Source organism: Phaseolus vulgaris, chromosome 4 (genome assembly GCF_051622355.1).
Source record: "Phaseolus vulgaris cultivar YP4 chromosome 4, ASM5162235v1, whole genome shotgun sequence".
In the NCBI taxonomy this organism is placed as follows: Eukaryota; Viridiplantae; Streptophyta; class Magnoliopsida; order Fabales; family Fabaceae; genus Phaseolus; species Phaseolus vulgaris.
Window position 1 is genome coordinate 2,859,077 of NC_143501.1, and position 15,077 is coordinate 2,874,153.

At 24.9% G+C, this 15,077-nt stretch overlaps 1 protein-coding gene across 1 annotated transcript; it reads right to left on the reverse strand.

The window, feature by feature from the left end:
- Positions 1 to 1,784: 1,784 nt before the first annotated feature.
- LOC137836731 (NAD(P)-binding Rossmann-fold superfamily protein) lies at positions 1,785 to 6,595 on the reverse strand. The gene is made up of 5 exons (XM_068645434.2): positions 6,127 to 6,595; positions 3,371 to 3,537; positions 2,821 to 3,015; positions 2,505 to 2,658; positions 1,785 to 2,272 (listed from the first exon to the last, which is right to left on the reverse strand). Exons 1-5 carry the CDS (start codon positions 6,374 to 6,376, stop codon positions 1,968 to 1,970), a joined length of 1,071 nt encoding a protein of 356 aa, XP_068501535.2. The 5' UTR covers positions 6,377 to 6,595; the 3' UTR covers positions 1,785 to 1,967.
- Positions 6,596 to 15,077: the final 8,482 nt, after the last annotated feature.

Here is a 15,077-nt window from a genome sequence, read left to right on the forward strand (position 1 = left end):
ATATGTTTTTTTTAATTTTTGAACTCACTTATAGAGATCTCGAATTACACTATATAAATTATTTTTTTATTCTCAATTATATATATAATATTAAAATTTAAAATTTTAAGAACACTAAATAAGAAGGTATTTTAAAATACCTCTTTATAATTTTTTAACTAGGTTTTTTGTCTACGGATTCAAACCAGAGTGTTTGAATTGGTAAGAAGTAATTCAAACCATCCAACTACTAACGTCATCTGTACTAAAGAGTTTACAATATATAATATATTGTAAGTTTTATGTTTATCTTCAAAAAAAATTGTATTTGTATCCTACTTTTTAACCGTCTTCAACAACACAAGGCAATGTAAATTTTAGTGCAAAATATCTCAATGTAAACTTTAGTGCAAAACATTGTCTTGTTTTGTTTGGAAATTATTAAAAAATAGGATACAAAAACATAAAAATTTATGTCATTTGCCATTAAAACTTCATTCATCATATTCCTTCCTTCCACAAATGCTTATTGTTTTTTGTCAATGATTTTATTTATCACCTCCTTTAATATATTTTTGAGTTTATAAACGTGTTCAATTTGTTAAGATACATTATTAATGTATGATATGCATGATAAATGTGAGATCATTACCGATATGTATTGGCTTGACTTGCGTGCCTATGTATTAAACACGTTAACTCATTAAGTAAAGGAGATTTCATGACTTTATTGATGATTTCATAATATATGTTAATGCATCAAATGGTGAGAAATTGAAGGAAGTGTATGCAATATGCTTAGATAAGTAAGTGTGCGAACTATCTATGGTTTATGACGGATGTTAATATTTGGTAAGACACCCTTAATACAAATGTGTCTTCCAAAAGGGCAATTACATATGGTCTATGACAGATGTTAATATTAGGTAAGACACCCTTAACACAAATGTGTCTTCTAAAAGGGCTCTATAACTACACTATGTATTGAGGATTCTAAAGTCATGCTGACAATGTTTTAGTTGTTGTTAATTGAAAATGTTGTTGAGAGATACTTTCATCTTTTCAACAAATATGACAACATAATTTGAATGATACTGAATATATTATATATCATGTGTTAAATGTTTTGATTTAAATTAATTTACTATTGTATGTATGTTTATGTGATTGTTATGTGACAACATAATTTTTTTGATTTATTTTCTATTTAGTAAAAGATTTAACACAATTTCACAAAAGATTTTATAAAATTGTAATTTGATTAATCTAGATTAACCCTTCATTTTTATTCTTTAATTTCATTGTTTTTAGAAACTAAAGTATTAGCAAATCACAATTAAGGCACTACATTCACCATTTATATTGTAGTGAAGCAAATGATATATATATATATATATATATATATATATATATATATATATATATATATATATATATTGACTTTGGAAGTGTATTGCAATCAATTTAGATATGTTGTATACCTAATTTTCATCTTCATAATCCATCATTTTTCTTTTCTGGTGCAATATAGGACCTACCAACCTCAAAGTCTTGAGAAAAACATAAATCCTACCTTACCTTTGAAACTGCTAACAATTCAACTGTTGTAACCTTTCACTTCTAACATGTTATGTTTTAGCTGACACTTCAAACTTACCTCAGCATGTTGATTTTAGTTACTTGTATGAAGATGTTAGTTACTTCAGATTGGAAACTAATATTATTAACTATTCATCAAAGCATTATTAACAGTTTTCAAATGTTATTATTATGGTTAAAAGTCAGAAAATTTGCATGATTTGGTATACAGTTGAATAGAATTATATATTATATATTATAATCAAACCATAAATGAATACAAACATTGCTAATTACTGATTACACTATGTAACATGCCTCATCTATTTTCTCATCTAATTATATATGCCTAAGGAACACCATAAACAAATAAATAAACCAACAAACTTTTCCAGCAAACATAATCACAACTATTTCATCTGATATTCACTGTAACACCTCAGTGGCCTTGACATGAGTCTGCATAACTTCTCATTAGATAGTTCAAATCTTTGTACAGAACTTTTTGATGCTTCACCACAAATCTTTTCCTTGGGCACTCCAATCTCTTTGGCCAAATTCTCTGCCCCAATTTGGGAATCTATCACTTTATCAAAGCAAATGTATCTACCAGAAGCATTGTTGTTCATTGCCTTCAACACACTTGCATGAGCTTCAGCCAATTTTTTTACATCCACTGTTGCTAGCAGACCAAGAGAGTACATTTCTTGACCACCTGCATTAGCAATTGTAAAGTATTTAGATTCTATTTTGCAAACCACGATGAACTTTTGAACATGTTATGTTATTGTTATTCTGCTCATGGTTTCTGCATTTTCAATTTGATAAAATTCAGTTTTTCTCAATCAGTTTAACAATATAAGCACCAACAAAACACAGTTTTCCCTTGTATACTAATAGCAAATTGTGCAAGAAACAGGATCACTTATTTTAGTCAATAGTAGCACCTTTGAGGTAAGCAATTGTTGCTGTTGGATTCCTGTGACAAAACTGAGGACCTGTGATCAAAGCTGGGCAAATGGTAGTGAGCTTTAAACCCTTCTCATTAGCTATTCTCCAAGCTGCCTTCTCTGCTCTCATCTTTCCCAGTGCATACCAAAGCTGCCATACATATTCAGAAAAAACTAAGAAAACAACACTAATAAGGTGCAATCATTGTTTTTTTTAACAATACTTTTTACAGATGATTTGTTATTTGAGGTTTTAGTCTAAATAAGATGTCAAATTGTAAGTTTTATATAAAAAAAATTGTGCAAAGTTTACCTTCTTTTCTATGCAGAATGATTCACTGCTCCAAGAGGTATGATTAATAACTGGGGTGAGGTCTGATTCTGCATTGTCTTGCCACACACAAGCTGCTAGTGAGGAAGTGAACACACATTTTTTTATTGAAGCAGTTCTTGCACATGCTTCCATCACATTCTCAGCAACCCTGACTTCAATCTCAGCCATGGATTTCTAGAAATCAGACACAAACAGTTGCTTAGATACTACACAACAATTGTTAATAATCAATGTAGCTTATTGTGATTCACAAACTTTTCTGAATGTTGCTTCAATATATAAATACAATGTCATTTCAAATTAGTGTTGCAACACTTTTCTCCACTAAGTTGTTCATCCAGTTATCTGTCATTGAGACAGGTTTATGGCCATTCCAGGTAGGTCAGGTGTCCCACTCAGAAGGGAAAGAAATTAGAGATAATTTAATTAATCAAAATATATATATAAAAAAAATCATCTTTTGCTACACTAATGAACCCTACTAATTAAGATAAATGTAGAAACATTAGTATAGAAAAAGTGTTCTTACTGTGTATCCAGAAAGACCTGCAGGATCTGTGAATGCAGAGGTGTGAAAGACTCCACGACAGCCCTCAAATGCTTTCTGCAACCCATCAATGTCAGTTAGCTTTGCCATTATTGCTTCTAACTTTCCTTCTCCACTTTTCTCAATTTCCTTCACTTTCTCCATTTCCTCTGCAAATTCAACCACCCATCATAACTACCACCTTCATCTTCACCATTCACTTAACAACAGAATAAATCTCAATTCTATCTCACTCCCTTTCTCTATCATTATTAATGCTAATTAATGTTGCAATTAATTTTATTGTAATCTTGGTTGTTTTTGCTGTTTTCTACTTAATATGACTTAATATGAGGTTTATGTATTCGGACCCTAATACTATAGACACGAAAATGGTATAATCTCTAAAATGTAGGATATGGACACAAAAATGCATATAATCTCTAAAATGTAAGACACGGGAATACAAATCTATATATTATATAATTATAAATTATAAATATTTATGTGCACAAGTATGTTCCAGATTATTTTTAGAGTAGAAAAATATTTTTCATGACTGGTTCAAAAGGATTTGTTTTTTATTTTTATAATCATAATAAAAATTTATACAATAAGTTTTGAGTCTTTAGAAAATTAATGTATTTTTCCTTTTTAAAATTATGTTAGAATCGTACTAGAATTTCAAAAATTCAACTAATACTTTTTGAATTAGACATTTCATAAATACTTGTCTTACAAGTATCACGCGAGTGTATGTGTCCGATATGAGTATCCGACACCGACACGTTATTTAAGAGAAGTGTCTGAACTTCATAGTAAGAGGCAAATCATTTATTACAGGACAAATCTAAACCTAATGTTGAATTAATAATTGAGTTTGAATTAAAAAAATTGTTTTTATTTAGTATTTAAATTGTCTTTTCTTTTCCTTTAAAATGTTATTTTGATTTTTTTTCCTTCTCCAACTTCATGATTAATTCATTTCTTTACTCTGTAATCTTCTTCATGATTAATTTAGATATGACGTATACCAAATTATATTATTGTATAATTTAATAAAGGTTACATAGTACAGAAAATTATTTATTAGTAGGACCATTTTTTTAATTAAACTCCAATTATATAAATATAACTTTCCCCATAAATTAATGAAGGAAAAAGAACGTGTTATTTTGTTTCATAACTTCTTGCAGCACTCTTTGGTTTGTGAGCATACACGATATCTTTTATTACGCCACAATAAATAAAATACCAATATAAAGACATTGAATCCATATAATAATTAAAATAAACCAACATAGTAGAAAAAAAAATTCAAGCAAACAAATTTAAATATATTACTAGTTTTTAAATATTTTCATTTTTTTTCATTTTCTGGTTAAAATTAATTATATGATAGCAATAGAAAAAAAAAAGTCAGCGATTTGTCTTATTATATGGAAATATGATGGACCAATTCTATTTAAACTTTTTATAAATTAGTTTTTAATTTATTTAAACTAGTTGATGACTTCACATTAGTTAATAATGGATTAAAAATAAAATTTATAAATAATTACACATAATTATCTTGTCAAACTCATAATGAAAGCACTATTAATGATAAAAAATATAAAAAACTGTTAACAAAAAAATGAGATTAAAATCGGTCAATTTTTTTTATTATAGCTTAAAACAAAAATCTAAGTTCAATAATAATAATAATATTATTATTACTATTATTATTATATTGAGTGTGGTCTTTTGGCATATATGACTTATTCCTTATTCAAAATTTGCACACTAGACTAATCAACGTGGCCATATTACGAACAATCATAAACATATAAAAAAAAAAAGTTGACATTTTCAATATATAAAATAAAATTATATAGCAACTACTCTTGAAAACTTTGTTTATTATTAAATATTGAATTTGTTCTTTCAAAATGAATACACTAACCAATATGTTTTGTATTTAAAAAATATATAAATAATTTATACATAAATTCGTTATAACATTTGATACCCAAATACAATTTTTTTTCTTTATATTTAATAAAAAAAATTATATACAAGCAAATCAAAATTTTAAACAACTTTTTACATTAAAATTTTAATAGAAAACGTATTTCACAATCATAGAAAAATTTGAATATTTCTTCATCTTATCATTGAATGATGTGTGGACATCAAATTGGCAACTATGCACACTTTTCTATCTCACAAATTTGTACGGAAACAAACACATTAAATCATTTTCCACGCAACAAGTTTGAATAACTCAAATTTAATAAAAAAAAACAAATAATTAAGGAAAAAAAACAGACTTAGGAAACTATCTATTTAGAGTTAATTGAACAGAGAATAATCAATAAATAAAAAGTTTTTCCTACCAAAAGTTTGATAAATACAAATTATGTGCTGAATTTTTTTACAAAGATTATATTTTCTGAATCTCTTCTCCTTCCCCTGATCCTATCACAACTACCCAGTTAAAAATTTCAGTTTCAAAATTTAAATTTAATGTAAAAATTAAAACTTTTTAATAATAATGACAGATAATTATTAAAAAAATAATAATTTAAGAAAGAACCAACACATATACACCTAATCATGATCTTATCATAAGCTTGTTCTTTTTTTTAGCTTATTCCATTAACCTTCATAAGAGAAAAGAAGCATTTTTTTCTGAATTTTTGATTGGATTGAACAAGAGTTCATGGTTGAATCAAAGTTTTCACAGAAAAGGAAATGAAAGTTGATGAAAAATTTACCTGGGTTGTCAACTGTGATCCTAAGAGAGTAACCTAATTGCAAGAGATGGTTGACCAAAGCAAGTCCAACATAAGAAACACCACTTGTCACACATAACAATGACCCTTTTTCATCAACATCTTCATCATGGGAACAAACAAAGTGGTGGTTTCTTCCACCTTCATCGGCTTTTCCGGCAGCCGCCACCAACTTCCGGCAGAAGGCCTCCATCTCCATCTTCTTGCTCTCCCATGTGCACATAACTCCCATTATGTTTATACCAAAGTGTATGATGAAATATAATATAAGGTTGTAGGGGTTAATGTGAAATCTAAGACGAAAAAAGTGAAAGGAATTTGTTGAAGATGAAGATGGTTTTAGGGTTATGGTGGTTGATGGAAGTGAAAATGGTGGAAATGAAATGAGAATTTATAGATGGTTTAGTCCAAAAGGGTCAAGTGAGAGGCTTGGTTGTGCTACTTTACCGTCAAAGTCCAACTAGGTGGGTATCCATCAAATAAAATAATGATAATAATAATAATAATCACCAATAAAAAAATTATAAAATAAAAATAAATTTTAGCGATTAAAAATAATTAATTGTTATTTAAGTAGATCCCACGTCGACTAGATATTAAAGTCTTTCTTTGTATATAAATAGGTGCAAACCTCAACTTCATGAGTCAATTTTATAAGGTTGAGTTAGGCTTAAAACCCACTTTTTAACATGTTATTAGAACCATTTCGAATTTATCCAAACGAGTATTTGTTGGGTTTATCAGGCCACCCGTTATCGGGCCGCTATCAGATCACCCATAATATAGTAATTAATTATTTTTTATTTTTAAAATTAATTTTTATTTAATAGTTTTGTTTTAGTGAATAATAAATAAGAATAATAATATAAAAAGATTAAAAGTAAAAGTTGTGAAAGTTGATAGATTCAAAGGAAAGGAAGAAGAAATTGAGAAACTAAAAAGAAGAAACGAGGAAGATCACACATAAGCCCTCGTGTTTTTATTGGATTTTGTTACTTTACTTTTCCATTTTAGTGCACAAAGAAGACTTTCTTTTTTTAATATTTTTCAACTAAAAGTGTATTAGGGCATTTTTAACGCTTATTATAATATTTATTGGTGTAGTTAGCGACTTTTGATTATTTATATTTCTTTCATTAAATTTTAATCATTATAAGTATATAATTAAAATATTCTTATATATATATATATATATATATTAATGAGCCTTTAGGTAAAGACTATAACACATCATCCTCCATTTTTTTCAATAATTAATATTATAAACCAAACACTAAGAAAAAAGTAGAAAACCAGTTAACAAAGACTATGGAAAAGTGAAAGTTTTTTTTAGTCAATACACATTTATTTCTTTTTTAGTATATGCTTCCTTTGGGGGAAAAAATGGAAAAAAATAAAGAAAGTGAAAGAAAAAAAAAACAGTATAATATTTTAGGTCATTTAGTGATTTTTTTTTTAAGGGTAACATCTTACCTCATTTTTGTTGTTGTAAAGTGAAAGGAAATATAAAAAAAAATTATAAATTGCATCTATTTCAAGCAGATTTTAAATTATTTAAATTATAAATTTGATAAAAAAAATTTGGTAATTAATTAAATATCAATTCATAAATTATTTATTAATAGTAGAAACTGATAATTTTTTAATATATAAAATAGTATCTAATTTAGTTAATAGTGACTAATTATTTTTAGTTTAGTTTTTATTTAATAATTTTTTTAGTGTATTAAATTATGAAAACAAAACACAAACCTAGTGAAACTAAAACATGTAGATAATGTAAAAAAATAGGTTATAATTTGTCCTAATCATGTAGCATTAGCATCAAATTTGTATAGATAGGTGAGGATCATATAGAGCTAATAGGGAGTGCTTGCTTATAATATTATTAGGTTTAAAGTTACTTTTTCTTTTTTTGTTTATACAAATGTAGTTTTCATCTTTATAAAAATGTTAATGTATATATTTTTTAAATTGTTATTCTAGTCCAGTTATCAAATTGTTGACATAATAGTTCTAAAATTTGTTGTTAAACTTTGCCATTAACATATTAACCGACTAAAAAAAATTATTAAATAAAAAATAATTTTAAAAAACTAAAATAATGAATTACTTTATTAATTATATATTAATTCAATTAAATATTATTTTATAAACTAAAATAATCTATTTTCATATGTTTGGATCCTAACCCTAATATATTTTATTATGAAGTGTTTTGGGTTTTGCAAAGAAAGAAAAGAAGAAGAAGAAAAAGAAGAAATTGGTTAAATATGTCTCTTTCTTTCATTTTCATCTTCTTAATAATTCTGGTAAACAGATTGAAGGATGAGTATGGAAAGTGATGAAATCACGTGCAGAGTTTATACCTACCCACACCAATGTACCACTGCACCAACAATAACTCTTTAAATTTATATATATATATACATAAAAAAAATTAAAATAATTTATATCACTATTAAAAAATTATTAAATAAAAACTATTTCTATATATTAAAAATAATTAATTATTATAATATTATTTTACAGACTAAAAAATTATTAATATTTAAATTAATTTTTATTATAGATAAACAGTTTTTAAAAATTAATATTGTTGGAGATCCCACATCGACTAGAGATTAGAGTCTTTCATTGTATATAAGTGGATGCAAACCTCAATCTTATGAGCTGGTTTTATGGGGTTGAGTTAGGCTTAAAGTTTACTTTATAACAGATATTTAAGATTTAAACTATTCCAAAATCTTTTATTATTTTAATTTTATATGTAATTTTATTAAAAAAAAATTAAATTTTGTAAAGAAACTAATCAAAGAGTTTTATTAGAATTAAAATTTGAAAAGTTTCCCGATATAATAACGTTAAATTTTATGTGAATATTTTACATCACCATCACCACAATCATAATAATAATAATAAAAAAAAAACTGTATATTTTGCTAAATTGAAATGTTATGATTCAAAACTTTTTACACAAAATTTTCAGTAATTCAAAATAATGTTTAAACAGTATATATCTTTATTGGCTTCACTGTGACAGATTTAGATTTTGAAAAGAATGAGTTGTTCAGTCATAGATCTAGAAAATTATTTTAAAGAGATAGTGATTTTTTACAAAATGAATTATTTATTTTCTAATTATAATTTTTTTAATTTATAAATATTTTATTTGAATTGTCAAGTTTGATAGTAAAATTTAATATAAGAGTTTTTATAAAAAGAAAACAATGACTTTGTTAAACTTTTAATATTTATTTACTTATTGCAACAGTGGAATCCTTTGACGGTCAATCTCCTAAATAATGTCAATCACGTTCTCTTTTTTATAATGAGATATAACAAAACATCTTAGTCAAAATATAATATTTTAATAATATTTAACAAGTTTCAGTGTTGATGAGATCAAATACTTCTTCACATCAAATTTTATATTTGAGAAAATCCTATTAAAATAGAGATAATAATAATAATAATAAAATTACAATTATTATTAATAGGTATAGATTATTTATATATTGTTTTTTTAATATATGATTTTTTTTTAAACCCTGAAATACTAAACCATTTTTTAACTTCAGATTTGTCTTTGGGGGTGTGTATGGTAAACTGGGCTTTTACTTTTGGTTGTGGATTCAACTAAAGAATCTCCAAAAGCAAAGATAATAATATTTTATTATATTTAAACAAATTGAAGATGCCATGTTATGGACATGGAACATGAAAAATGGGGCCATGTGTTTCAACCTTTTGTGAGTAAAAAATCCCTTTTGCTTTCAACTTTGTTAGAACAACTTTACAAAAGTAGGTACAATAATCATATATATTAATCTCAAGAATGAATTTTGTGTTAAAACTTATATGTAAAGAATAATATACACTAAAAAAATTATTAAATAAAAATTAATTCTAAAAATAAAATATAATTAATTGTCGTATTAACTAATTTAAATACTAATAATTTAAATTAAATAATAATATTAAATACTAATTTAGAAACTATTTATCAATAATAGAAACTAATTTAGATACTAATAATTTTTGTAGTCTTTAAAATAATATCTAATTTAATTTATATAAAAATTAATTATTTTTTGTTTTTAAAATTAATATTTTTTTAATGATTTTCTAGCAGTGATAAGTTTAGTTACGTAAATAAAATTATAATTGAAATAAAATTAGGAGATATTAGTCAATTGTCTACTTTGAAGATCGATGTTTCGTTACTGTACCTGTGCGGATGATGGGGCTAAGATAATACTTGTTCACTGGGTATACAATTTGCTGACGTGTATGTGGTATTCTAGTTATTTGAAGTTCTTCCTCTCGTTGCGTATGCTCCACCGGTCCGATCGGGTACCTGCGATTGTATTTTGACGCTCAAGTCAATGCTAGTATTTGTGGGTGTTGTAGTAGAATATGAAAAACTTATCTTTACCCCCTTCAGAAGTTTTATTTATAGGTTAACTTATAGGTCCCTGTGTGGGCTGGATAATCGGTTCATGTAGTGGTTTCCTGAAATCATGGGAGTGTATCTTTTGAGTTATTGTTACTTTGATAGATTTACCTGCATATTTCAAAACGTGTCATTGATTCATGCAAGTTCAATTGTGATTGCTTATTTATTACATTTTTATTATGTTTTAAATGTTATTTGACCCGAACTTCGATAGTCCGATACGATTTTATGTGAGAACATATTTACGTACTCGAACCATACAAATATTAGTTGAGTGGTTAGTGTTTAATTGAATAGAAGGTTATTAAAAGTTAAAAAATGAATTTATGGGTTTTTATAAATTATTATGATAGTTGGTTGAGAATGAATAGGAAAGGAATCAAATCACGTGCAAAGCTACCACACTGCCAGTGAAAATTAAAGCTTACTTAATTATTCTTATTTTGTTTTGTTTTGGACATGTCTTTATTTCATAAAACTATTCTTTTTTTAAAATGTAGAAACTATCTCTTACTTAAATACTTTATATTTTGACTTTTTCAATTTTGGATAAGAACCTAACTGGTCATTGTTAATGATAATTTTGTTAAACTTTATTTAATATCGAATTTGTTTCCTTACGTAGAAAATCAAATTAAGAAAGAATAAGTAAGAGTAAATATTATTTATTAATATATTTTAAAATGAGTAGTTATGACATGTATAAATTGAGGTTTTTTTATTTTATTTTTAAAATTTTAGTTTTCTAATTAAAGTTGTGATTATTAGCGTAAATACCTAAAAAATATTTTTAGAATGTGAACACTAATGACACTTAAATATTTTATTATTAAAATAAAAATAATATATAAATATAAATTTTATTTATTTAGATTTTATTTTAATAAACTATAATTTTTTAAAACTCTATTCTTTTTTTCTCTATCTTCTCTCTATTTTTCTAATTTTAATTCTCTAAAACATTGGTACCAACTTTAAAAATCATAAGTAGCTGATTAGATACTAATTTAAAAATTATTTATTAATAATATAAATTAAATATCAATAATTTTTTTAATCTCTAAATTAGTATATAATTTAGTCATTATAACAACTAATTATTTTTTGTCTCTAAAATTGATTTCTATTTAATGATTTTCTTTTAAAATTATTTCATTTCATAGGAACTAAAAATAGTTATAAAAAAAGTTATTTTAGTCTTTAAATGATTTTTAGTAGACCAAAACATACTTAATTAAACATATATTACAAAATGAAGCATCAAAATCCATGTTCAATAAGAATATTATAACATGAATGAAAAGTTTACAATGTTATTAAAAAAAGAATTAGAGCAACACTAAATAGAAGTGCATGTGTGTGTGCATTTTTTTCCATTAAAACCAAATAGTTGATAATTGACATTGTAGATAATGACAAAGAAATATACTATTAACTCATCCAAAGTGACTAAAAAAGTGAAAATGAATGAAAAGTGGATTAGCAAGTGGGAATGGAAATTTTTGTTGTTGATGATGATAAAGGAAAATTCTATGGTAGACTAAAGAACAATAATATCATAAAAAAAAAATCTAAGTTTATAATGCAAAGGCGACATTGAAGTTTGAGACTTTTGTGCTCTACAAATTCTTGATGTTGAAATTTTCTTTTGTGTGATAATTTTTTATTTTTTTTATTGTCAAAGTATCTTGATAAGAGTCGGTTTTTTTAATGTATAAATACTCAAATTTGTTTTACTCATATTTAGGTTATTTTTATGAATTATTGTAATTAGTCTTTTACTTCTTGACTTAAGAAAATAAGAGATTATTTAAAATAATATAAATTTAACAAGAATTTCAATTAAATAATAGAGTTGAATAATTAACATGTGTTTAAAAACAATTTCAATAAAAAGAATTAGAACTCAAAAAGACTTGATCGTCTAGTACAATCTCTCACAGATATTATAGAATAAAATTTTAATTTCACGTAAACTTAGAATTCATTATGAAATTATAAAAGAATAAGTTGAAAAAAATTTAGTTTTCGTGAAGAAAAAAGTAAAAGAATTAAAGAAAAGAACAATATGAAAACTAAAAAGATTATGAAACTCTATTTTTGAATGTGTTTCCAACTCCTTGAAATTTATATCTTTTTATAGGTTTCTTTGTTTCATATATTTCAAATTCTCATTTCCAACTTTATGAATCTTTTGGATTTCGTTAACTAGTTTGTTGTAGATTATGTCTCTTCTTATTTTTTTCAAATTATTTGCTTTCAGTTATGTTTCTGAGATATTATAGATTTTATTATCTAATTCTTTTACTCATATTTCGATTCTTGTTTTGATTCAGAGAATCAACTTGGACTTTGATTAATTAGGCTCACCTATAGTAATAGACGTTTCCTTCATGCCGTCTAGTCTAAGACGTTCACATTAAACTCAATTAGATGAATTCTTTTTAAAACAATGAATTTTTTTGTAATTGCAGTCTAAGAAGACTATGATTAATAGTTCTAAGTGTAACTAAAATTATGCTCATGAATATAACTAAAATAGTTTTAAGATGAGAAGTGAGTTTAGAATGTCAGAGGATACAATTAAAAATTTTAAAAAATGTGCAACTTTAACTTGGAGTGTAGTGTGTGGTAAACTTTCTTCTTCTTCCTTTATTTTTCTAGAAAGTGCACATAAGTTAAGGCTATTGGAGGGAAAATAGTTTCTTGATGGTGGGATGTATAATGTTGGAGATCCCACATCGACTAGAGATTAGAGCCTTTCATTGTATATAAGTGGGTGCAAACCTCAACCCTATGAGCCGGTTTTATGGGGTTGAGTTAGGCTTAAAGTCCATTTCGTGAGGTAAGAAAAATTAACCTTATTCTAATTTTTAAATTTAAGATATTGATTTTGATGAGAGATACTTTGGTTAGTAAGGTACTTTAATACTATATTTTAACTAATGAAATTTGAAGATGAATTTAGAGTGGTTTTACTACCTTATATTATATTGTTAAGTGGAGATATATTTTATTATCTTATGCAAATTTTATCTAGATCATACACCATTGTTGTATTCTTTATATATTTGAGATAAAATGAAGTATGAAAATTCAGTACTTTTGCCAAATTTTTAAGTTATAAGCTTCTATAAAATATTACATAACCAAAGGATTTCTTGATCAAGTGAAAAATTGGCAGAGAAAATTAGGATTTTTATTAAGAAAATATCTTTCAATCAACAACTCCTCATTTATTATACTCAAGCCAAAAGTACCAAAGAATAGCATTCAAGCAAAAGAATTCAGTAGATAATTTTCTTTAATTATATAAAAAAAAATATTTCTCAAATTATCTTTTTTTTATCTAAGAGAATGCTTATTTAAAAGTTTTATGAAATATATATTACATTTTAATTCATCACTTAATTTAAGGGGACTCTTATTATAAATACATTATTGCATAATGTTAATGAATAAATGTTTGATATTTGGTCATTAAAACAAAATCATTAACTAGAAACTAATTTTAAAGATAAAATATAATTATTTGTTATATTGATTAAATTAGATAATATTTTAAAGACAAAAAAATATTAATATCTAATTTAGTTTCTATTATTGATAACTAATTAACTACTAAGATTTTAGTTTCCAATTATTTAAATTCTAAAATTGGTAGCTAAAATTAGATATCAATTTAGAAACTATTTATCAATAATATAAACTAACTTAAATACAAATAATTTTTTTAGTCTCTAAAATAGTATCTAATTTAACTAATATAAAATCTAGTTATTTTTTTATTTAAAATTTGGTTTCTATTTAGTAGTAGTAAAATACTAATGAATAATTCTAACTCTTTTTATATAATCTCCTTCTAACTTTCTTACTTATTTTGTGTGGAAAATAATGATTATTTTTTTTTATGTTTTTAAGACATTAAGTATGCTAATTTTTTTATTCATATTTCTACAAAACAGATGAAGATAAACACTTTCTATTTGATGTTACAAGTGATGGGTAAGAAGTGATAAAGACTATAAATGAAGATAAGTCTAATTTGTGGAGTCAAGTACACCTTGTCATCACTAAGTAAAAGTTAAATGAGAATAATTTAGATAATTATATGATGAAGAATGAGCCTATATTGACTTGTCAAATAAGAAAAAAATATATAAAATTGTATAAAAGTTATACAAAAATCTTATAGAAAAGACCAAAAATTCCACATGTTCATAATAAAGATAGGAGGGAGTAGTAAATAACAAAAAAAGCACCATCTATTATGATAAATTAAATATTTTTATAATAATTATATTATGGGTAATACCTACAAAAGTTATTGACTAATTATTTTTAATTGACAATGTCTAATAACTAAATTTGCATTTGAATAAGAATTAAAATTAAATTTCAGTGATTTATATTACTCCATCTATTCTAGATAATAATTTTAAGGTTATAATACACTAATTAATAAATATTTAAT